The following is a 26,018-nucleotide window of genomic DNA, read 5'->3' as shown; positions in this document are numbered from 1 at the left end:
AAAGTTCTGAAGCTACCATAATCTACCAGCAGATAGCAAAGTTGTTACAGAGTATAACGTGATACTTTCTCAACTACAGTTAAAGCAAGTTTTGAAAGTATCCGGATGGGCTTATAACAAGGAATAACTGCTAGGGTGTCTGAAACATGAATGTAAAGAGCTTCATTATGAACGTCTTGGAAAATATTAGAAGCCAACCAAAAAATGGACTTCTGCCATAGATCTTACATAAGAACAAGAAAAAAGTTTAAAAATCTGCAACGATTATTTATACAAGAATGTTAAAAAAGTGTTATGATACTTTCCAGGCTTTTTTCACCAAAATCAAGCCGATATAGCTACTTTCAACTTGTCTAGAGAGTCCTAAGCGACTGATTATTTTTCTTATTTTCTGTCTTAGAATGCTTATTTACTATCTATACCAGGCAGGATCCTTTTCAGAGTTCATTGGGGATTTATCCTTAAAACATCTGTGATTTACTTCTTGAAATGTTTCGAGAATTTTCGCAAAGTTCCTTGTTTCATTCTATCAGCATTTGAGAACTCCATCAATAGAACCTTCAGGAAGTTTTCTACACGTTTTCCAGAAATTTCAACTGACATTTCCTTTTGAACTCCTGTGAAAATCACCGTCAGAATCCATCTTAGACTTATTTTACGAATTTTTTGAAGAAATTTTCGATAGGTCCTCCCAAAATTCTTTTTTCCCGCAAAATTTGTTACAACGATTTGCGATCAGATTTTACATTCTTCTTCTTGGCATTAACGTCCCCCACTGGGACAGAGCCGGTTACTCAGCTTAGTGTTCTTATGAGCACTTCCACAGTTGTTAACTGAGAGCTACCTTTGCCATTTTCGCATTCGTATATCGTGCGGCAGGTACGATTATACTCTATGCCCAGGGAAGTCAAGGAAATTTCCATTATGAAAAGATCCTGGACCGACCGGGATTCGAACCCAGATACCTTCAGCATGGCTTTGCTTTGTAGCCTTGGACTCTAACCACTCGGCTAAGGAAGGCCCCAAGATTTTACATAGGTGTCGGTTTATTTTCGAAAGTAAATTTTTCTTTGGTAGATTTCATATAAATGTTGGACATCTGGTGCTAAATTAATGTTTCTTCTATCGAGTCAAAATTTTACACAGTTGTTAATGGGTCCAAAACGTTCACCTCAAAATAAATGATCTAGAGATTGTTGAATCTTAGTAGTCCATGATGCACGTAGTTAGACAAGAGACTCTAATAAATAATCATAATTAGCTAAACTACCAATCAAACAAGTCTTCAGAGATAACTCCAGGAATTTCTCGTGAATTTATTCTATGAATCCCACCAACAATTCTTTAAGGTATTTCTGTTGAGAAACTGGTTTCAAGCAGTAGGGAGCCGGATCCTATTCTTGGCACTTTTGATTCACTTCGGCAGTTTTGAAAGCTACAGAGCTGTTATTTGGCCACTATATGCGTCGTACTAAAACGCTTCTTATTGCAAAGTTTCAGAAAATTCAGCCGAAAAAAAACCATGCCAAAGTGAATCATGGTAGTTCCCAAATTGCTCTGCACCCCGTTCCCATGTATACTAGACGAGTTTTCCAGTGATTTATCGAGGATCTCTTCACGAATCACTCCAAAAAATCATCAAACAGTTGCTTCAGGTATTCTCTCTCGATTTCTTTTCAGAACTAAATTTGAAATTTTTCCAATATTAATTATTGGGTTGCAATAAAAAAAGAACAAACAAATAGCAACAAAACTGCTTTTTACATTTTCCAGATATTCCTGAAAGTTTGCTTTCGAAATTTCCAGGAGTTCAGTGTTAAAGGCATAACCTCACTTTAATAGTGAGCAATTCTCGCTGAGACCGGTTCACTATTTACACTTGGTCTTTCAAAATGTTTGAATTTAGGCTCATTCGAAAGCTCCTGTCGAGTAAGTAAAGAAATTGCAATCGGTTGATCAAATTGATGGACCCCTCGGTAGTTAGGGGGAGATCCCCCAGTACCGGACACCTAAGCTTCTAAAATCATAACTAAAAAACTATTGATTTTTTGTGGTCTTGGTGCCCAATTATGATAAATATTATCATTATTGTAGCGTACAAAAATAAATATGGAAATATAAATATGAATTTTCACATTGTATTTTGATGATGTATTTTAGTACCAAATTGACGTATCATAAAAGGTGGCTCCCAATACCGGACACGATCTGGAAATGTCCCGAATTCTAAAAAATTGTATATCATCGAATGCTTTTACTTCAGGAATAGTATTTTATCAATAATTCAGTGCATTTGCAACTTTCACAAGAATAATTTGAGCTTCACTAAGTCTGCAAGTTGGTCATCAAAAAACCTCTTTCATATATGACGAAAAACAACATTTTTTATATGTTGTTCTGAATTTTCATTCTTCTTATTTTTATTGCATGTTCGATACCAGGATCGATGAAATCCATGAAAAACGAATGTATTTTGAGTCACTGGTGCGAAAATTACAAAGATATCATGTAACAAATCAAATTGTCCGAAACTGGGGGACAGGAGGTGCTAGACCAAAATTGTAGTTTGATCATATTTAGTTTAAATATGGTACAAAATACATTCACACTTTCAAATTATGATTATATGCGATCATGCTTGCGTGTTTTAAATTATTTTGCCATGGTAAAAATAATTACTAATTAGGCTTAAATTTAGGGCGATACGTCAAATTTTTAAAAATTTTCATTCATCTCTACTTTTTTAAAAAGTCAAGCATATTTCAAGGATGTGATATTCTACGCAAACATTACTCTCCATTATAGCTTCCTTTTCTTCTAATACACCATCTTGATTGGATCATGATTTCTCAATTTTCGAACTTTGTCCGGTATTGGGTGCTGTCCGGTACTGGGGGATCTCCCCCTATAACCTGAGACGAGACTCGCGGGGACGGTCTTCTTTTTCTGCGATTGCTGAGTTTTTTCTTATTCCACTCAGTGTTTATATCAATCTTGCGCAAGCCGTTCAAGCTCTCATATGACCATCTCAGCAAAAAACTGCATTTGACGTTTCGTGACAGCCGAATCTGGACTGCATATGACGTTGATATTTTTCCTCTTCGTGAATCTCTCTCAGGTTATAACCAAAACTGCTAATGAGGACCTGAGACGAGACTCGCGAACATGGTCTTATTTTTCTGTGATTGCTGAGATTTTTCTTATTCCACTCAGTGTTTATAGCAATCATGCGCAAGCCGTTCAAACCCTCACATGGACCTCTCAGCAGGAAATGATTGCGTTTGCATCACACCGAATCATAAATAGCCTTTTGAGTGAAATTTCATGCCAGCAAACGTAGCAGACATTAGAAATAACTAATCTTGTGTTCAGATTTATCAGCCACTTTGGAAAAAAGTGCTCCACCGACTGAGGTTTTTAATAACAGTTTATTTTGAATACGGTACTTTTCACTTTATTTGACAATTTAAACTTGTATCATTAGGTTTTAAGAACGATACTCCTTAAATGAAACATCTAAAAAAGGTGAAACTTCATGACTCCTAGAGCAAGTACCAGGATGAAATGCTTGGAAGAATCTTTGAATGAATATCTTCAGTAATATTTTGGTGGGATTCTAGAAGGTTTTCTTGTAAGACTTCATCCTGTACAGTTCGGTTCTATCATTTTCAGACTACGAACAATTCGGTTTTATTTTTTTCAGACTATGGACATGCCCTATATCAACTGCAGCGATTCGCAGTGGACAGGATGAACCGGGCTCGATCCATCTGACAAATCAATCGGCCCCTCGTTCATCTAAAAACTGAGATATCCGATTTGAAAACGTTCTTCGGCAAACTTGTAGCTGATGGATGTATCCCACAGTATCAACGTAGCTCTAATACCCGAGAGCACATGAGTAGACCTGTGCGCCGAAATATGTTTAATAGGCGGCGGCGTTAGGGCATTTTTGCACCAGCGGCGGCGGCGTAACCGGCATCACGCCGTTGGCCATTTTCGGCGGCGGCGGTGGCGGCGTACACCGGCGTGGGGAAAATTGAACATAAAACTTATATTTAAATAAAAATTTATATGAAAAAGATACATTACCAAACCTTAATACTCAAGCTTCAATAAGCAGAGCTGCTGAATGAATAATTTTATTTTGTGCAAATTATATTAAGAATCGCCATATCTTTGATTCGTTCATAGTGCCAGTTATAAATCATAGTATCGAGCCAGGATGTCTTTTCCTACGTTATGTTGACTTAACAGGGCTGGATAACGAGCATGAGAAATTAATGATTTTAGTACAACTAATAACTTATTACAACCTAGGAACAGCCCAGATAGCCGTAGCGGTAAACGCGCAGCTATTCAGCAAGACCAAGCTGAGGGTCGTGGGTTCGAATCCCACCGGTCGAGGATCTTTTCGGGTTGGAAATTTTCTCGACTTCCCAGGGCATAGAGTATCTTCGTACCTGCCACACGATATACACATGCAAAAATGGTCATTGGCATAGTAAGCTCTCAGTTAATAACTGTGGAAGTGCTCATTAGAACACTAAGCTGAGAAGCAGGCTCTGTCCCAGTGGGGACGTAACGCCAGAAAGAAGATGAACCTAGGAACAGCGTGCTCACTCAGTAGGAAGTGAACTACATGGTTAAAGCTATACATGCAAAATTACAATTTCGATATTTTATTTTCTTCGACGAGAAAAATGTACCAAATTCTATTATAACTGATAGCAAAGCTGTATGGATTTGAAGCTAACGTATGTTAAATGTGTTCAACGTTATTTAAGAAAAAAAAACAAATTAGTAAGTATTTATGCATTTTGCTCATTCCTAAAAATAACGTATGAATATTTATGTATTTCAATAAACTTTGATCTATATTTGTAGACTAATTAAAACTGTAGGCCGAGTGTTCTTCAAATAATAGATCAATTGAAATTGTTGCCCTATATTTGTTCATATGTAAAAATCCCTGATTATCATAGGGTTTTCCTAATACAATCTAAAAAAACCCTTTCCTGAAAGAATACTTGGAGAAGTTGCTGATAAAATTCCGGTCATTTTTTTTAAATTCTGAGAGGATGCCTGAAGATAAGTCTGAACGATTATCTGTCGGTGAAGAAATATAAGTTTGAGAAATTATTGCATGAATCTTTGGAGAAACTCTTGGATAAAGTCTAGAAATGTTTTCTGAAAAGATACGTGGAACCTGAATTGCTGTAATATTAAGAAGAATCTTCTAAGGAACCCATGAATTATTTACTAGAGAGATTTCATAGTGTATAATTGATAATTTAGATTATTTGCAGGAATCACTAAAGGTTCAAGAGCACAAATGTATAAAAATATAATCCTCATGGAACCCCCGAATTAGCTTAGCTTAGCTTAGCTTAGACTGACTACACATATCAATGGTTGCTGTTCCGTGATTGACCGAAGTCAGTGAAAATGCACAAAGAATCAACTAGAAGTTCGGCTGCGATTGGCCATAATCTTCTTCGGTGTGCATAATTCAGTGCCTCTATTTATACAGGGTCAATAACGGCGCCGACCACGTCCTTGCAGTCAGGTGGGATTGGGGGAAGGAATGTTAGTGTGTAACCTTTGCTGTTTGGAGACCGTGTTTGCCTCTGCATCTCCACAAAGGTTATTGGGAAGGATGTTTGTTAATGGGGAGGATCGTTGGGTCAAAGGATTCACTTTGAAAAGTGATTAGACCATGATAAATAGTTTTTTGTCAAATATAAATATGCTTTTATGAAAATATAATATTTTCATTTGATATGAACAATTTCTATGTAAAGGAAAATTATGCCAACACTTGAGGTGATGAACCATTCAAAGTTTGTTGAACAAATATCTGAATGTAACATTATTACAGCTGTCAGGACGAAAGCATGTGTTATTATATTTTACTTATTTGAAAAGAAACAATAACTCGATTGGCTGGCACATCATAGAACACTCTTATTCTTATGCCGACACTTACAGTGGCGAACCATCCAAAGTTTGTTGAATAATGTGAACCTTTCGCAAGTCTACACTTGTAGTGTTGAACCATTCAAAGTTTTTTTTTTATAATTACAAAAATAAAGATAAAAAGAAAGGGGTGTTTTGAAAACAAAAAAATGTTAAACATAAATAATTCATGCATTAGAGTTTATGTCGACACTCACAGTGACGAACCATTCATAGTTTGTTGAAAAATCATTTTTACGTCCTACCCTTGTATCGATTAAATGTGCAGTCATACATATTTTATAGATTAGAAATAGTAGCATGAAACGAGCTCACCAATTGATCCGTCATCCTTGACTGAGCAGCAACAATCCACATTCAGCTTAACTCGTTTGCTCGGCTATATAAAAGCACTCAGAGAAAATAGGCGCACGACCGAGAGGGAAAACAACTGACGACTGCTCGGGCTTTCTTGACGCACTGCCAAGGAGCAATCGTCAAGGTCGAAGATCAAACAGAACTCACCCCCGAATTAATTGAAGAAAACCCGGAAAACTCTATCCGGTATATATGAAAAAATCCCTTGAAAACTTCCGAGAAAGAACTTATGCAGTAGTCATTTGAGGAATTCCAGAGAAATTATAGAAATCTGTTGAAAATTCCTAAAAAAAACGCATAGGGGAATTAGATGAGGAACTCCTAAAGTGATACTTGAACAAATCTATTTAAAAATCCAGGAAGAATCCTTGGTATGATTCATCAAGAAATATCTAAGAGACCTACATAGAGAATTTAAAACATACACTTAAAAAAATACGGATTACGCTGAAATTTCACCGTAATCTCAACAGCGGAAGGTTCGGTGAAAAATCACTGAACAATCTGTAAAATGATTGAACAAAATCATAAAGAAAAACAAGAAAATGGTTCGACTGGGAATCGAACTCCCGACCTTCCAATCAGGAAGCAGGCTTGCTACCACATTCACTGCTTGATAATAGTGTGCAAAAACTGAAACAAAAGGAAACTCATGGCTCTGGCAGGCATCACGATTTCACAGAAGTTTGGTAAAAATAATGCTGTTACCGAACTGTTCGTTAATATTTCACAGGGTTATAGTAAAATTGTTTGTTTCACGGATTTTTTACGATGAAATAGTCGATTTCACGGATTTTCTCCGGTAAAACAGTCAATTTCACGGATTTTTCCGGTAAAATAATAAATTTCACAGGAAAATTATTTTTGTTGTTTACAGTTCGAATTCGATGAAATATTTCACAAGATACTGCGATTTATTTTAAGTGTGTGCATTGAAGTGCTAATTATTGCATTCAGACAAATTGTGTGAGTAAACCCCCTCGAAATCAAAAGTGATTCATGCAGGTGCCTACAAAACTATTTTTCACGAAATTTCTGCAGGAATCTTAAAAACAGTTCTTAAGGAATTATAAAAAGAACTCTTACAGAGTAATGTTTGATCCTTCGACCTTGACGCTTGCTCCTGCGGGGGCGGGCGATGAGGGCTGGAACAAACATGTCGCGCGTCGTTCGCGTACCACAATGGAATAGTATCGCGGATCGCGTTAGTAGTGTTTGATCCTTTGATCTTGTCGCTTGCTCCTGTGGGGCAAGCGACGGACACTTGTACGGCGTTCAATTCTTTTATCGAGTAATATCGCGAATCCGGTTAGGCGCATTCATTTCAAATTATGTATTTATCGTTTACCAAAACGAATCCTTTACCCAAACCTTTCCCATATCCAAACTGGAAGTGCAGAGGACTCCTCGGCTTCCATAGAGCAAGTAACACGTCAACATTTCCCTCCCATCCCCAAATTGACCTGCATTCGGGCGCAGCCGGCGCCATTATTGTTTGTTATAATAATGAGAGCACCCGTACTTACACATTGATGATGCTACTGATCCCGAGTAGTGTCTGTTGGTTCCCTGTGTAAGTACAGCTGTTCTTGCAATAACGGAGTAGCATCTGCGGGCGGTCAATCATACTCATGATCATGCACTTATAGAAAGAACTCTTATAATAATTTACAGTAATATTCTTAAAAAAAATCAGGTAGTTTCTTGAAAGAATCTCTGGAGAAATAACCAGCGGAATTCTAAGACTATTTAAGAAGAAATCACTAGAGCAATCCGATAATTAATTCTGGAACAACCTTTGAACGGCTTAACATAGACAATGGTGAATACGTGGTGAGGAGGAGGAATCCTAGATAGAACTCAAGAAGATATCTGTGAACGAATACTAGAACATTTTATTTGTAGAAATCGCTGAAGAAATACTTGTAGACTCTGTGGTAACCGCGTGTTCATAAGTCGAGCGTGTATACCAGACTGCATGCTGCTGTACAGATCATGTGCTAGGTATGGCACTATTCGGTGTGTACTGTATGAAGGGTATAATGTATATGATTATGAATGAGTAGAGCGCTCATCACCACAGACTCCTTGATGAAACTCCATGATTTTTTTTTTTCTTAATTTTCTGAAGATTCCAAGAGGTGTCTCATGTCTACATAAATTCATTGAAGAAATTAAAGCATCCTTTATTCAGGTTCTACTTGGAAAATATCTTGAGAAAAAAGGGAAAACTTTTGGCAGAATCACTGAAGAGATCCTTTTGAGTATTTCTTTTAGTGATTCATAGATATATCACTAGAGACAAATCTTTGAAAAGCTTTTGGAATAATTCTTAGATATTTTAAGGGAAATGCATGGACAAATTCCAGGAATATTTTCGGAATGTTTTCAAAAGCATTAATGAAGAAATATAAAAAAAAAAAACTTTGGAGTAGATCCGAAAAAATGCAAGTATTCCAAAAAAAAAAATATACCAATCCTACGATTAGTTCTTTAAAGAATTCACAGTAGAATCCTTCAAAATTCACGAATACCTGGTAGAACCTGGAAGACATGTTTTTGATGCAATTTATGAAGAAGTCGCTAGATAAATCAATAAATAAACATCGGAAAAATCCTCGAAGAGATTTCTTGAAATAAGTTCCTGAACATAAACTCGGAGGTGATCTCGGAGGAATTCCTAGTGTAATTTATATAGAAATTTATGGAAAAATACTTAAATATATTTGAAAAAAAACTGTAGAAAAAAATCCTGGAAACAATTCTGAATAAATACACATTTATTGAGGAATTTCTGAAGAAACTCCAAAAGGTATTATCGGAAGAATTTGTGATTCTCGATGTAATCCGTATTACAATTCCTGGAGAGTCAAATGAAGAAATCCCTTGACGCATTACATGCACGATGTCCTGCAAAATTCCCAAAGCGAGGTCTAAATATTTCCTAGACCGGGGGTTTTCAGCCTTTTCGGCTCGCGGAGCACTTTTTGAAAAAAAATTGTTGCCCGGAGCAGCTGTTCTTCATCACCGCTCCATTTGAAAACTGAACTTTTTACAAGCTTAAATCGACCCTAGCATTCCTACGAAAAAAACGGATCGGCGGCGGCGTCGTGGCGCGGCGGTGCACATGTCTAACTATGAACAGTCTTAATTTTTATTCGAATGAGCTGAAATTTTGGGAGAACACTCAGAATTTGATCTTGAATCGAATGAGTGGTGTACCGCAAAAACGATTTTTTGAACCACTCTAGTCACCATATAGAAGATGATTGTTGTTGTTGTTGTTTGAGAAGGACTTTAACCCGAAGGTCATTCGTCCCTATAGAAGATGGTGTATGGTATGGTGTAATTAATAGTTTGATTTGATGTCCGTGCTAGAGATTTATATAATGCGGAGATGTTTTGATGATTCCTAAACATTTACGCTTGACCTTTTCCAAGATTTAGTAGTGATTATATAAATAAGGAAAATATTTCAATATTCCAGGACTACTTATAACTAATAGCTAATAACTTTGAGAAAGTCTATAGCACTTCTTGATGGATTAATCCAAATTTCTAAACATGACTTTACTCTCTTTCTGTAGCTGCTATGAACCAACAACAACCTTTCATTCAACGGCACAGATCGAAGAGCATGCTCTCTCTCACATCATAACTCATTCGAGCTCAAGCTCAGTTCTACCAATCCGATTCCGTCCTCCTGAATCTTGCGAACCAAAAGCCAAACCGTAGTTCAGTTCCGATTCGACAGTCGGCAGCTGAGCATCGCCTGAGCTCTCCCCATCTTCTGCTGTCTCTAGACCGAGACTTTGCTTCGCGCTGAAGTTGTTTGACTTGTTTTTTGCTTTCGGTGTGTGATGTGCATCCTAAATCTATATATTCATGTTGTTTCAATTTGCTTTGACCTCATCACCATTCGTCGTCGCCGTCGTTGTGTTTTTGTGGTGTGACCGGGAATGAAGGAAGATATTGTCTTTGAATACAGTGCATTCACAGAGTGAGTGAAGGAGAGAGAACCAAATAACATAAAACGGATTTATTTATAGGTTTTGATTTGCATGGCCTACTGTTACTCTCGTGTGTAATCGATACAAAGCGGCTCCGTCAAAATCGATCCAAGTGAGCCTTGGGGTTATGGGGCACTGAATGAAAGGTGTGTCAAAAAGTGACAAGTTTCACATTTTCGAGAGGGCGAAAGGTTACGTCGAAAAGGGTGGGAGTGCCCTTTCATGATCGTAGATTGATGATTGCGGCGAAAGTGGACAGCCGTCGGTGACAAGGAAGAAAGTGTCGCACTGCGGCGAACTCCGGAATTTGAATTGGCACGAGAGGAAAGTGTGCAACACATAGATATTAAGTGCACTACGCTGCGGATGTTTTTCGATTTCACCAACGCTAGTAGGAATTTTTCCGGCGGTGGTTCCTTGGATGCAATCTGTTTGAAATAAATTTTATGCAGGGCAATCCAAGCAACCGACATCGCGTTCAAAGTGTCTCCGAAGATAGTTTCGCTCTCTGCGTTCTGTTCGGGCTGAGGGAGGAAGACAGCGAAGAACAGCCGCCTAAACTATTCACGAAACGGTTAGAGAGGAAAGACAGGCATCCGGTCACGAAAGTTGAAGAACCTGACCAAAATAACCTAGGCCGAGTCGAGTGCGAAGGAAAACTTTTCAACACACATATGCGTATTGACGCCCACTACGGAGTTTGGGACACGTTGTTTACGAACAAGTCTGGAAGAAAACGCAAGTGAAGAATAATTACCTTAAAAACAGTCGTTTGTTTAGATTTCAACACCGGGTTGCTGTGTTGTAACGAAGCGCGTGTGAAGAACATTCGTAGCCAGCAAGTCGAGACGTTGAACTTCCGATCGAAGAGTGCGTGACAACTGTAGTCGAAGTCTCAGTCGCCGCCGCCAAACGCTTGCTTTGATTTGACCGTCGATTCGTCAAATATGGCCGCCGTCGAAAAGTATCCATTAGAATCGGACACAAGTGTTAAGGAAAGTGACCACTTTTGGGACGAAAACTAAACTAAGAGCGAAAGGTGCGGAAAAGTGAAAACTGAGCTTCCAGATCAGGATACCTTCCAAATAGCTGAGTTTTGCGGTTCTTCCTCCAGATACCAATAAATATCTAGGTGAGTTTACACGGAAAATTGTTTGTTTGTTTTCAGAGGCAGTTTCTGGCAATTCTTGCGAAATCTCACGCTCGGCCAAAAGCAAACAGAGAAGTTAATTATTATTTCATCGCCAGCCTCATTCAGTTTTGCGGGATGTATACAAACAGCGTCATTTATTTTCGGCGGGATGTGTGTCTCTGGCAAAATCAGAATTTGCTTGTTTCTCGAGTCTTCTTCGCAGAATATTACTTTTATGCAGAGAAAGTCTGATATTAGTGCATTATATCATCAAACCTAATTGGGATAAAATGTGTGTGTTTTTCAAACAGCTATTTAGTTTACTACGCATTGAAATGAGAAGTATGGATGGGTTCCAAACTATCTTCGGGCTAAGACTATTTTAATCTTGTGTTTATCTGTAGGAGTTCCTCTGGCGACTCCTGTAGGAGTTGCTCTAGAGGCTTCTGTAAGAATTCCTCTGAAAGCTTTGTGGAAGTTCCTCTGAAAGCTTCATAGGAGTTTCCCTGGAAGCTTCTGTAGGAGTTCGTCTGACGACTCCTGTAGGAGTTGCTCTAGAGGCTCCTGTAGGAATTTCTCAGGAGGCTCATGTAGGGATTCCTCTGGAAGCTCTTGTAAAAGTTCCTCTGGAAGCTCCTGTAGGAGTTCTTCTGGAGGCTTTTGTAGGCGTTTCTCTAGTGGCTCCTGTAAGAGTTCCTCTGGAAGCTCCTGTAGGAATCCCTTTGGAAGCTCCGGTAGAAGTTTCTCTGGAAGCTCCTTTAGGAGTTTCTCTGGAAGCTTCTGTAGGAGTTCCTTAGGAGGCTTCTGTAGGAATTCCTCTGAAAGCTCCTATAGGAATTCTTCTGGATGCTCCTGTAGGAATTCCTCTAAAAGCTCATGTAGGAGTTTCTCCTGATGCTCCTGTAGGAGTTTCTTTGGAAGCTTCCGTAGGAGCTCATCTGGTGACTCATGTAGGAGTTCTTCTAGAGGCTCCTGTAGGAGTTCCGCTGGAAGTTCCCATAAGAGTTTTTCTGGAAGCTCCTGTAGAAGTTCGTATGGAAGCTTCTGTAGGAGTTCCACTGGAAGCTTTATAGGAGTTCCTCTGGAAGCTTTATAGAAGTTTCTCTGGAAGCTTCTGTAGAAGTTCCTCTGGAGGCTTCTGTAGGAATTCCTCAGGAAGCTCTTGTAGGAGTTCCTCTGGCTACTCCTGTAGGAGTTTCTCTGGAAGTTTTATAAGAGTTCCTCTGGAACCTTCTGTAGAAGTTCCTCTGGAAGCTTTTTAGGAGTTCCTGTGGAAGCTCCTGTAAGAGTTCTTTTGGAAGCTCCTGAAGGAGTTCCTCTGGATGCTCCTGTAGGAATTCCTCTAAAAACTCCTGTAGGAGTTCCTCTGGCGATTCCTGTAGGAGTTCCTCTGGAAGCTTTATAGGAGTTTTTCTGGAAGCTTCTGTAGAAGTTCCTCTGGAGACTTCTGTAGAAGTTCCTATGACGACTCCTGTAGGAGTTGCTCTAGAGGCTCATGTAGGAGTTCCTCTGGAAACTCTTGTAGGAACTCATCTGGAAGCTCCTGTAGGAGTTCCTCTGGAAGCTCCAGTAAGAGTTTTTCTGGAAGCTCCTGTAAAAGTTCGTCTGGAAGCTCCTGTAGATGTTCCGCTAGAAGCTTCTGTAAAAGTTTCTCTGGAAGCTCCTGCAGTAGTTCCTCTGAAAGCTTCTGTTGGAGTTCCTCTGGAAGTTCCTATAGGAGTTCATCCGAAAGCTTCTGTAGGAGTTCCTCCGGAAGTTCCTGTAAGAGTTCTTAAGAAAGTTCCTCTAGGGTTTTCTCCGGGAATTGTACTATGAGTTTTTTACGCATTCTTCCGGAAATTCCCGGAGTTCCTCCGCAGAATTCTTCTGGGAATTGTACATTTTATCCCGAAACATCTCCCAGAATCATTCAAAAGTTGCTCTTCGAGTCCTTAAGAGTTCTTCTGGAAGTGACTCGTCAAGATTTTTGCTGTGAGTTCCTCCAAGAGGTCTTCCAGAAGTTCCACTAGGAGTTTTCCTGGAAGTTCATCTGGAGATTCCTCTTGGAGTTCCTTCAGAAGATCTTGCAGGAGTTCCTCTGGAAGTTTTTTCGGACGTTGCACTAGGAGTTCTTGTGGAAGTTCCTCCAGCAGTTTCTTCTGGAGTTCCTCCAAGAGTTTATTCTTGAATTCTTCAAGAGTTCTACCGGAAGTTTCCCTAGAAGTTACCATAGAGGTTCATATAGAAATACATCCGGAACTTTCCTACGAAAATTCTTTTGAGTTCTGCAATGAATTCCTCCGGAATGCCCTAGAAGCTTGTCCGGAAGTTCCGCTAGGACTTCTTCCGCAAGATGAAGTTTCTGTAGAAGTTCCTCAGGAAGCTCCTGTAGGAGCTCATCTAGAAGTTCCTTAGAAAGTCCTTCAAAGATGTCATCCGGAAGTTGCACTTAAAGTTTTTTAGCTGTTTTTTTAGAAGTTCCTCTGCAGAGTTCTTCCGAAAGTTACTATAGATTTCCTCCCAAAACTTCGTCTGAAATCCTCCGGAAGTTTTTAATGGAGTTCTTCCCGAAAGTCGTCCGGAGTTCCTCCAGAAGTTTCTCCAGTTCTGTAGTTAATGATTTCTCCTGGAAAAAGACTTCTCCTGGATTAAAGACTTTCTCCTGGAGGTTCTTAAGTTCTGCAAGCTTTCTTAAGAATAACTCCGCAAGCTTCTTCAGGAATCACTCTGCAGGATTCCCCAGGAGTCATTCCTGAAGCTCCGCTAGAAATTCCTGCAGAATTCCCCCTAGGAGTTCCTCCAGAATATCAACTAGAAATCACACCAAAAGTTCCGATAGGAGTTCTCCCGGATGTTCCTCCGGAGATTCATCCAGGAGCTCCTTCAGAAGCTCCTGTAGGAGTTTCTCTGGAAGTTTCTCAGGACGTTGCTTCTTGTGGAAGTTCCCCTACGAGGTGCTCCAGAAGTTCAGCCTGAAATTCATCCGAGATTTTGTTCTGGAGTTCCTCTGGAAGCTTCTGTATGAGTTCCACTGGATGTTTTTTCTAGGAGTTCCTATGGAAGTACCACTAGGAATACCCCCGGAAGTTTCCTACGAAAATTATTTTGTGTTCGGCAACGAATTATTGCGGAAGTTTCACAAGGAGTCCCTTCGGAAGTTCCCTAAGGGTGTCCTCTGGAAGTTCTCCTAAGAAATTCTTCTGCAAGTTTCTCTGCAGGATTTACTCCGGAACATCCGCTTGAAGTTTCTCCGGAAGATACTCCAGAAGCACCCCTTCCCCAAGAGTTGGTATGGTAGTTTGTCTTGGAATTCTTCCGAAAGTTCCTCAAGGAATTTCTCGTTCAATTCTTTCAAAAGCTCCTCTAGGATTACTTTCGGAAATTCCCCTAGGAGTTTCTCCAAAAGCTACTTCTAAATAATTCTTAGAATCCTTAGAATTCCCTAAAGAAATTCCTGTAGGATTTTATCCGGAAGACCCTGTAGGATTTACTGCGCAAGATACTCCAGGAGTATCTTTGGAAGTTAACCTAGAATAATCCACGGCAGTTCTACTAAGAGTTGCTCTGGAAGCGTCAGTAGAAATTATTATAGGAGTACTTCTGCCATTTTCTACATAAGTTCTGCTAGGAGTTCTTCCAAGTTTCGTTAAAAAACTTTTCTGGAAATTCCTTCGGAAGTTCTTCAAGAGGAGGAGGATTTCATCAATAAGTCCATTAGAAAAGAGTTTCTCCAGAAGTTCCACTAGGAATTCCCCAAAAGTTCCTCCGGAGATTCCTCTAGGAGTTCTTTCAGAAGCTCAAGTAGGATTTTTTTTTGTTTCTCCGAGCATTGCCCTAGGAGTTCTTGCGAAAGTTTCCCTAGGAGTTCCTCTAGAAGTTTTCTTAAATTTTTAATTGTTCTGTAATTCTTTCGGAAGCTAAAGAGTTCCACCGGAAGTTTCCCCAGGAGTTCCTCGGAAGGTTTCTTTAGGAACACATCCGGAACTTTTCTTCGGAAATTTGTTTGAGATCCGCAACGAGTTACTGCGGAAGTTCCCCAAGAAGTTATTCCGGAAGTTCCCTATGGATATTTTCTGGAAGTTCTTCTAGAAGATCCTCCACAAATTTTTCCAGGGCTTACCCCAGAAGTTCCGCTAGGAGTTTCTCTAGGAGTTCCTCCGAAAGTTTCCTTAGGAGTTTCTCCTAAAAACTATTCTGGATTTTTTTCTTAAGCTCTCTAGGAGTTCTATATTTTTAGATTTCTCTAAGAGTTACTTCAGAAGCTACTTCAGGAGTTCCTCTGGGAGTTTCTCCAGAAGTTGCTCTAGACGTTCTTGTGGAAGTTCCCCCGGAAGTTTTTCTGAAATTCCTTCGAGAGTAAATTGTTCATCCGGAACGTCCTCCCCCTAAAGATTCCTAAGGTTTTTTTTGAGTTCTTCAACGAATTACTGCGGAATTTCCCCAAGGAGTTCCTTAAAGATATCTTCTGGAGGTTCGTATTTACGATCCTTCTCAAGTTTTCCCAAGATTAAATCCGGAAGCTCCGCTAGGAGTTTCTACGGAAGTTTCTCCGGAAGCTCCCTTAAGAGTTCATCTGGTAGTTATTCTAGAAGTTCCTCCGAAAGTTCTTATGGATTTTTTTTTCGGAAACTCCTCTTGGATTATCTTTTAACATTTCCCTAGAAGCCCCTTCGGAAGCTCCGCTAGAAATTCCCCTTGAATTCCCAGTAGGAGTGCCTGTAGGATTTACTTAACAAGATACTCCATGAGTTTCTTCAGAAATTGCCCTGGAATTTTCTCGGGCGGTTCCGGTAAGAGTTTGGTAGCTTCGCTAGGAGTTCCTTTAGGAGTTGCGCTAAGAGTTCCTCCGACATTTCCACTAGAAGTTCCCACGAAATTTCCTCTATGAGTTGCTCCGGAAGTTTCCGTTAGGAATTTTTTTATAAGTTCCGCCAGATATCCCTTCAGGATTCCGCTCGAAGTTCATCCGCAAGATTCTCAAGAAGTTTGGAAATTAAACCAGAAGTTTCTCCGGCAGTTCTGCTAAGAATTCCTCTGGAATTTTCTTTAGGAAATCGTCTGGAAACTCTTTCTGTTGTTCCAGATATTTTTCTAGGGGTTACTCTGGTTCCAGAGATTCTAAAAATTCTCTAAAAATTCCTCGGGATGTTTCTCTAAGAATTTATTCGAGATTTCCTTCAGGGATTTCCGAAGTAAAGTTCCAATACAATTTTTTCATCGTTCATTTTTGGAGCAACCCCTTTCGAGAATTACTTCAGAATTTTCTAAATCACAGTTTCCCAAACTGTGGGTCGCGACCCTCAGGAGGGTCGTGAGCTAGTGTCTGGTGGGTGTTATAATACAATCTCTGATCTAGGATGACTCGGCCAGATGGGCCTTGTCACCGGGGTACCTCTGACTTCTTGTCACGGCCACGGAAATTGTCTGGGGCGGGTAACAACCACCTCTTTTCCCAGGGTCGGTTCTTCGCTGTGGTACTGATCAGTGCCCAAAGTAAAACAACACCACTTTATTATGAATTTATTATGAACGGGTGGCGTGTTGTCTCCCAACAAGATGGCAGCCGGTTGGCGTGCCTCCTACTTATAGATGGACCCGGGGAGGGCCTACGGCGGAGTGCCTGTGGCACGGATGGGAGGTCTTAGGGCTGGGTTTGACTTATGGCGTTGAGTATCTTCCATACCTGACTTCGCTGGTAATTTATCACCGAATCCTTTTTAACGAAGGATTATCATCTACGATAAATAACACAATTTATCTATATAATGCACTTTAGTGACTAACTGAATTTTAACTGATTGTAATAGTTCTTTACTCTTTGGTGGTTCAAGTTGGAAAGAACTATCTTATCCATCAGATCCCGTAGCTAACCGCTAAGCCCCTCCCCTCATGTTCTGAGCCACCACCCTTCTCCTTGGTCCATTCCAAACTTCCAATGCCACCTTATGCTTCTGTCATCCCGTGATATATATATATTGTCAAGTTGTTTGTGTAGTATGTATAGTGTGCTAACAACAATTTCGGTTGATTGATTGGGAGTGGCTTACCTATAGTATAATTCAAAAAGTAAACTGATATACACATATTGTTTAACAAATTCATGCCGAACTCTAGTATGGAATACCTCTCTTTTCTCCTATTTTATTACTCACTAGCTCTGGATTGGGATTATAGGGTAAACGTACCAGAATGGTAACATGGGTCGCGAAGAAAATCGTATATTTTATCTATTTTCTACGTTTTGAATGTTTTCTCGAACTTTAGGGGATTTTTTTTTATTTCCGTACAAAGTGGGCCGAAGGGTCTCAGATTTTCATAAAACTTTATCCACAGGCAGGGCTCATCAGTATATGAATAAAAAAATTGAGAAAATTTCAGGGTCGCTTATTTTCCCGGAAAACTCAGTTGAATTTTTTTTTGTTTTCCTCTGACACTACTTATTTTGAAAAATCATAACTCAAGAACGAAGCATCGTAGAAACAAAGTTTTTTTTTATGAAAATGAAAGCAAATTTTTTCAGGAATAAAAAAATATTAACTGGAAAAAGTTTTTCACAAAATTTTCCACCGTTGAGAAAATTTGTAAAGAAAAGCCGGAAAAACTATGTTCTAACTCGTGGAAAATTTTCAAAAAAATATTTTTGAGAAGGTAATTTCATAAGCTTTATTCGCTGAAATTTTTGAAATGTACTTTTTTTCGTTTTTGAGTTATGGCCAATTTTGTAAAAAATGTGCAAATGTGCATTTTGAGCCTTTTCTTTGAAAAATCATAACTCAAGGAAGAAGCATCGTACAAACAAAGTTTTTTTTATGTAAATGAAAGCAAATTTTCTCAGGAATAAAAAAAAATTAACTGGAAACAGTTTTCCACAAAATTTTCCACCGTTGAGAAAATTCTTAAAGAAAAGCCGGAAAAACTATGTTCCAATTAGTGGTAAACTTTCAAAAATATATTTTTGAGAAGGTAATTTCATAAGCTTTAATCGCTGAAATTTTTGAAAAGCACTTTTTTTCGTTTTTGAGTTATAACCAATTTTGTGGAAAATGACCATATATTTTTCTTTGAAAACCCATATGTCAATCGAAGCATCGGAAAAACAATGATTTTTTTTATCAAAGCTATTGCAAATTTTTTAAAACATCCGAAAAAAGATATGGGATTGGTTTTAATGAAGTATAAGTCGGAATGGATGATATTTAATGTTGCCACCGGTACCATCAGAAGGACCTTTTTCATGTGAGGTTGGGAAAAAGTGCAAACATTCATTATTTTCAACCGTTTCTTGCAGTGATGAGGTATTTAGGTCAGTGGATACCAATGATCAAAATTTGATTTGAACATTTATCTTAATCTTAACTGTCAAAGTAGTTAGGTCTAAACATATTCTCAATTAACAATGTTGCTGTTTTTGAAAGATGTGACCAGTATATTTGGAAATTTCACAACATACTATCGTTAATATGCTCTAAAAGTTTCAACTGTTTTTGAGGTTATTTGTCACGGCTTGTCATTGATGATAGACAGAGTATCGAAAGACCATGAAAGTTACAATAAAAAAAATCATTTTTTCTTTGGTGGGTCGCGAAGAAGACGGCTGATGGCTGGGTGGGTCGCGCATCCAAAAAGTTTGGGAACCTATGTTCTGAATGATTTGTCCGAGGAATTTCCCCTGAAGTTATTCTCAGGCGAATCCTTGCACAAGATTTTAGTGAATTCCGGAACGAATTCACAGGTAAATTCCTTAATGAATCCTCTAGGAAGCTATCTTGACAATTTTCTGAACACTTCCTGGAACCTTGGACGAATTTTTGAAGGCTTAGCTATTTCTGTAGAACATTCTTCACAATTTAATGATGAATGTTGGGAACAATTTCTTGAAGAGCTTATAGAGTAATTCTCTAGAGGAATTCCTAAGGTAATTTCCTGGGGAATATCTGACGTTATACCGAGATAAATTCACTCAGAGTTGCTCGATGTCACTATCTGCGATACAAATCAGATCATTCCATTTCACATCAACATCATGCTGTCTATTCCTTCACCAGTGCATTGATGGCGATAGACTATGGATATTACTGATGGGTTAGGTTTTGCTTTAAATTAAGCAGAAAAAATGGCAATTCATCGGTACAATATTTTCGACAGTGTTGCAGATAGATTGAAACTATATGTTGGTCACTGGATAATGACCACGTGATCACTCATTCTGCAGTAATTTTGATCTAGAGTGCGATGTCGCATCACTGCTGTTGGTTGTCAAATTAAAGTGATATTGATAGCTCGCAAGTGATATTGATAGTTTTAGACCATCAGCCATCAGCTGACATGATTGATATTAAGCAACTCTGAATTCACTGAGAAAATGTATGAAAAATTGCTATAGGAACTTCTGAAACAGTTCTTGGGAGAATTTTCAGGAATATTCTCAGAGTAATTCTTGGAGGAATTCCTAGGACTGGAGGAGTTCACTGACGTGTTTGCAGGAGTGGTTCCTGAAGAAATCGCTGATTACTTCCCGAAGGAATTTTCAATTGATTTCCTTGAGAATGTCCAGAATAGTTCCTTTAAAAAAATCATAAGAGAAATTCATGGAAAATCTCCAGAAGCATTCATGGTTTCTGAAGAAATTAATGAAAAATTCCAGCCGAGTTCCGGGAACAATTACCGTAAAAAATATGGAGAAACTTCTGGAGTAGAAATACATATTATTATTGCCTTTGCTTGGAGCCGGTGTTACCCGAGAAAATGGTACCCTATTTCTGGTTGGCTTCTAGGGCTCTTATAATCAACCGTGTCGTTTATCAAGACGAATCCATTATTCAACCCTTTCCCATTTCCAAAACTCTAAGTGTTTTTTCGTGCAAGTGCAGAGGACTCAACGGCTCCCTTAAAGCATGTCAACATTCCCTCCCCATCGAAAATTGACCTGCATTCGGACGCAGCCGGCGCCAGTATTGCTCAGTACAAATAATGTGAGCTCCAATACTTACACAATGAGTGTGAAACTAGTCCCAAGTTGTTTCCGTTGGTACCTTGTGCAAGTATAGTTGTTCTTGCAATAACGGAGTAGCGAATGCGGGCAGTCAATCATGCTCATGCTCATAAAATCTGCGATTGTGGTAGTGAGAAGATTTATGTTTTGCTCTCTCTTACCACTACACGCTAACACGCGATATATCTGTCAAAACACTGGCTAGCATTGAAACATGCCCTATATGCGAATATAGAGTCAATATTGTGCTTATTTAATGTATGTTCGCATCAAGCTTAGTAGCATTAAACGTGCAGTAATGGGGTTCCCATGCGGTGGAAGTGCTGTTATTAGTGCTTATGGTTACTTGGGTAAAATACGATGTATTGTATCCAATACGGTACAATGTACATCAATGGTTTATTCCGTTCAAAGAAATATACATTTTTATAAGTGCTAATCCTCAACACAGCTATTCAATGGCTTTTGAGGACTGAATATCAGTCATAAAAACGCTGGAAAAGTAATATTAAACTGGTAGGGTAAATGTACCAATAGTGGCGCATTTAGTCATCATAGTGAAAATTTTTGTCAATTTCTATGTGGAATATAAAGTAATTTCAGTATATTTCGGTTCATAAGGCTAAATGAATCTTTTTTGTTCATTAAAACTGCAATTGAGTTCTATTTAAACAAATATTTATATAAAAAAATACATTTTTCATTACCTTGTCTATGTACCTATAGTGGAGGCATGGTTCCTTTAGTGGTTGCATTGTGTACCTTTAATGGAGGTAAATTAATCTAATCAACATATTTATTGATTTGGTCAGAAAGCGACCGATAACTATGTATCAAACTCGTTTTCCTGAGCGTATAAATGGATATACATAAAAAAACAGCGAAATAATACATACATAAAGTTTCTTTTCTTTCAACTTCATGTGGTGCTCGTTAGTCTACCGTTATACAATAATTGTTTATCTTCTACGGGGTTTCGTATGCATATAGTCGGCAGTCATGTGTAGAGAAACTGTATTCTTCATTCGAATTTATGGTTTCGAAACACAGAAGGGTAGTTTCGATTGTTCCGAATCAAAAAATCCCCAGCCACGCTTTTTTTACTCATCCGCCGTTACTTCATCACTAAAGTATCTTTCAGTACTGCGTGCCCATTGTTTCCGTTTCTCTTTGTTTCCCTACGTAACTTTTCTTACACTGAAAGAAATAAAATGGGAGACATAAGAAACATAGAAATAAATGCTCATAATGCTCAATTTGAGGTGCTTATGGGTTTTTATGTATACAATAGACAATTAAACAACAAGCAATCATAGTTCTAATCGATAACTTTATTTCTATTTGAAATATTGTTCAATGTTATGAGGAAACAAATCAATCTGATTTCATATTTCGGTGATGACAAATGAACGAAAAATCTAATTCAGGAACAAAAAAAAATAAAACCCATGAATACCAGCTTAACTTTGCTGCTGCAGTTTCAAAGCCTCCAGTAGCTCCATCTTCAGTTGCTTCTGTTGATTATCTTTCGCTACTTTACTCAGCTTATCTTTCTCCTTCTTTTTCTTTCGCTGCTCAGTTTCTTCCTGCTTTCGCTTTCGAAGTTCTGCTCTCTCGATTTTTCTCATTTCGGTTTCCGCTTGTTTTTGCTTCCGAGCTTTTGCTTTCTCTTGCTTTACCTTTTCAGCCTCAATTTTCGCTAGTTCTCTTTCTTCTGCTTTAGCCTTCTTTCTCACTACTTCGTTCTCCTTCTCTTCTTCAAGACGACGTATTTCTTCCAGTCGTTCTGATGCTGTCAGAACCGGATGAAATTTTCTTTTATAATTTCTATGACTGCTGCTCCTTTGTGGAGTTGGCGGGGTCTGTAGCAATTCCGAGATGCTCATTTTACGACCAGCAAAGTTATCGCCATTGCAATCCTGCAGCACTCGTGGATTGTGAGGTGGGTCGCTTTCAAAGGAGCCCTCTTCCACGTTCTCGACAAATGCAGAATCTTCTTCAGCTGTGGAAGTATTCAGAAATGATGTCTCCTGCAATCCACATTCGGCTTCTGTGTTCTGTGAATCGAACGGCTTCAGCAGCATTTCATAAATCGTCCGGATGATTTCTCCCTCTTCCGAAGAGTTAGAATCATCTCCAAATCCATTTATGCGATCTCTGCCAATGCAATCAATTGCAGCATGAACCGTTGCCGTAGGAATAATCACAGAGTCTTCCAGAACAATGCTCTGCGCATCAAACTGTAGATTCAATTCCGGCAATATGTCAACCGTTTCAGATGCAGCTTGCTCGTTCCCAAATTCTTCGCCGTTATCTGATGCACTGCAATCCGAGGTAGGATCGACACCACGTTGTGTCACTGATTTGGCGATGCACTTCCCATAGTCCACGTAGTCGGCTCCGAAAGGATAGAGGCCACAAACTCTGAATCCATTCGTGATACTGTGTTTTTTGATTCCACCATCCATCGCTTTCTGCAGAACTCCAGGAAAATCCTTCAATAAAAGATTCTGACCTCCGTACTCCATCCGCCAGTCCGCAACAGCGCTTTTCCAAGCTGACTTGAGTGGTTTGAATATGGCGACAATGGGTACAATGCGATTAACACGATACCCAAATCCAAACATAAATCAGCCACCTCTGCGGCAGTGTGGGAGGAATGACCGTCGACGAAATAGAGTACCGGGAAACGAACCTTTTTCTTCTGGAGATGAGGATAGAATACATTTCGGATGTACAACATGAAGTTGGTAGTATCCATCCATCCTTTTGGGCTCTTCCCGACGCCCCAATCACCCGGAAAAGAGCGCAAAATTTCCACCGATAAGCGTTGCATTGGAAGAACAACTCCTGGAGACACAACAGATCCATCTGCTCCGAACGTAAACATTACGGTTATGTTCTTGTGACCGTCAGCGTGCTCGATCTCGTACACATTTTTACTACCGCGGCTTGCAAGCACGGTTTTTGTTTGCGGGTGTAGGAAGAAGGACGTTTCGTCACCGTTGTAGATTCGGGTCGGATCCAGTGCTGCTGCCATCAGGCAATTCTCTTCCAAGTAGGATTTGAGGTTAGCAAACCACCCTCTAATATCAGCTTCCTTCACCTTGGCGCTGGCGGAAGAAACGGTTTCTGGTGTACGGAACGTGATTTCACGGTGTCGACGAAGAAATCCCTTCATCCACTTTCGTCCTACAATCAATAGTCAAATTAATTTAACATTACAGTGTTCAAGAGATCAAAGACTTACCTGGAACATTGTCCGTGAACGGATTAGACCGAGAACTTGAGTCGAAGAATGTTTTCACTTTGTAGAGCAGCAAATCTTTGACCACGGGAAAGCCTTTCTTCTCCATAGCAACTAGGTATTGCACAAGTTTTTGCTCCTCTACTTCAGTGAGCACAGTTTGTGGTCCTTTCCTGACTTTGGTGGTCCATTTGCTGCTCAGCCGGTAACGAACGGTGGATTGAGGAATGCCGTAAGTTTTGCAGGCTGCATATAAAGTCATTTGCTTGGTGGTCACCAATTCCATGCAGCGGGAAATCGCCGCTTCATCGTAGTTGGGTGTCGTTTTCGTGGTAGAATCCATTCTACGGTGAATTTAGATATTATAATTATGATTTTTTTGTACTTATCAATAGTATTTACCCGTTATTTTACATAAAATCAAGAGAAAAAAACTTTGTTTACTTTTTTCAGTAGAGATGTCACTGGTAAACACTGGTATGCAACCACTAAGGGAACACGGTTGATTTTCTGTGCCCATAATGGAACAACGGGAAAATACGGGAGAATTTGTAAAAATCATTGTAAAAAGCATATGAAACACAAAAACAACTAATATTTTAGGTGCTAAGTGTCAATTTGATTTTATAAATATCATTACAAATGAATTAAAGCGTTAATGAAAAAGCTCATTTGCTAGGCAAAACATAAGGAAATGAGAGCGATTTTTCAACCAATTTAATAAACGATGTTTAATTAGTTGTTTTGTTAATACGACAAATTTATCCCAGCTTGAACGGTTCGTTGGTGTTGTAAGATCGTTTTGTATATTGATTGGCTTTAAAATTACTATTTATTTCTTGTACAGACCTTAGTTTATTCAACTACAGCCACTATTGGTACTACCTCCACTAAGGGAGCGTTTACCCTATCCCTGCCAACGCCAATCAAAACCAATCTTATTCTTGTGACAATCATCGTCCGCCCGATCACGATCGCTGTTGCGCCCCCGTTTGGCACAGGTTCCGAATCGCAACACACAAATCAGCAATTACTAGATCCACATTTGGTACCATAAGCGACCAGGATTGCGGGGAGTGAGGGACACGACACTAAAACAGCCATACCTGTTTTGGGCAGAACTTTAATTGCTTTCTACACTGGCAACGCAAAAGAGCGCGCACTAAAGCCGCCGCAAGATGGCGCACGATCGATAGCACGTTTTAGTGGTTCTTGGACGCGCGCACAAAACACAAATCGCCCGCAATAACAGGATGTTTTATGCAACTCGGCTTTGGAGTGGTTCTTCCGGTTCTCGGTGAGGTTTAGCGATGAGCAGAACCAGGTGGGAGCTACGATTTCCAATTGTAATTCTGAATATGCGTTTGAGCTGTGACATCGTGTTCGATTGGCCAGTCACAATAGTGAAAAAACGTGACCAGATGCATTTGAGTTCTAGCAAGATCAATGACCTTTAACATGCAAATAATAATACATTAAGGTGAAACATCTCGGAATCCAAAGATGGTCGACTTGTGCACTGAACTGATGAAATAATAGGCAAATATTCCGAATCGATCCTGAAGCGGAAAGCTGTTTGAGGGGACCATCAAAGTAACCATGCAATGTTGTCGACTTATGGAGGTTCCACTTTAGTACTTCTTTACTCGCCACATTCATTAAATATACTTGACGTTGCCAGGATTCCTTCAGGAAGGGGGAAGGGCGGAAGGTACCGTGAGGGCACGAACGGTCTTTTAGGTTATTTGTGTTTTTCTTGTTTCTAAAAAATAAGCATGATTTAAACAATTTACAAAGTCATGCTTTGAGTAAAGTTTTTGAGAGCTGTATATCACCCTTTTCAACCGCATCTCGGCAATGTAATCTAAATGATGCAATTTTGCATTTCTAGCGTACGGGTACAATTCCGCGTACAAGATTCGCTTCATTAGAATGACGAGATTTACTCTACTCGTGGCTTCTTTCCTTCTTGGAACATTTCAGACGCCAAATGGGAATCGCATCGACGAACAACGAGACGCACACAGAATTCATCTCAGTCGTTCCGTCGACGACGGTGCGTTCATCCATTTCGTCCATCAGTCAATCAAGTCGAGGTTTACAGGGATTCGGAGATCTTCAACTTGTGGTGGCCAATTCGAGCGGCCACAGATAAACAACAAACGAATGAGCATCCATTAGCTGTCCATTATTGTGTGATGGACGAGAAATGGGATTTTCTCGAGAAGAAGCTCCCGCTTGCCATTGCGAAGATTAGCGCGAATTTGATTGCACGCGTTCGCTTGAATTGAAATTGCGCCCAACTGAAGCGGCTGTACAGTC

General features: G+C 39.4%; 2 protein-coding genes across 3 annotated transcripts in view; one reads left to right on the top strand and one right to left on the bottom strand.

Moving 5' to 3' along the window:
* The first annotated feature begins 10,063 nt into the window (after positions 1–10,063).
* The window catches only part of LOC110681501 (tumor necrosis factor receptor superfamily member wengen), a 60,401-nt gene continuing 44,446 nt past the window's right edge, over positions 10,064–26,018 (top strand). The window contains exon 1 of the mRNA XM_021857369.1: positions 10,064–11,478. The gene's annotated coding sequence lies outside the window, so the exon portion shown is untranslated. The remainder of the gene's footprint in view (positions 11,479–26,018) is intronic.
* Positions 21,760–24,231, bottom strand: LOC110681500 (DNA ligase 1-like). 2 transcript variants are annotated; one of them, XM_021857354.1, is made up of 3 exons: positions 24,099–24,231; positions 23,700–24,040; positions 21,760–23,641 (listed from the first exon to the last, which is right to left on the bottom strand). In XM_021857354.1, the coding sequence occupies exons 2-3, from the start codon at positions 24,037–24,039 to the stop codon at positions 22,947–22,949; spliced, it is 1,035 nt and encodes a 344-aa protein (XP_021713046.1). In that variant the 5' UTR covers position 24,040; positions 24,099–24,231; the 3' UTR covers positions 21,760–22,946. The 2 variants fall into 2 exon arrangements, with proteins under 2 accessions (XP_021713046.1, XP_021713038.1); XM_021857346.1 differs by having other exon boundaries at positions 21,760–24,040.

The sequence above is a fragment of the Aedes aegypti genome, chromosome 1 (assembly GCF_002204515.2).
Source record: "Aedes aegypti strain LVP_AGWG chromosome 1, AaegL5.0 Primary Assembly, whole genome shotgun sequence".
In the NCBI taxonomy this organism is placed as follows: Eukaryota; Metazoa; Arthropoda; class Insecta; order Diptera; family Culicidae; genus Aedes; species Aedes aegypti.
Note: the sequence above shows the minus strand (reverse complement) of the source record. Positions and strands in the feature narration are given on the sequence as shown.

What these genes read in the sequence shown, in the direction of transcription:
- LOC110681500 (XM_021857346.1), bottom strand. Translation starts at nt 23,076, where the DNA reads ATGTTTGGATTTGGGTATCGTGTTAATCGCATTGTACCCATTGTCGCC.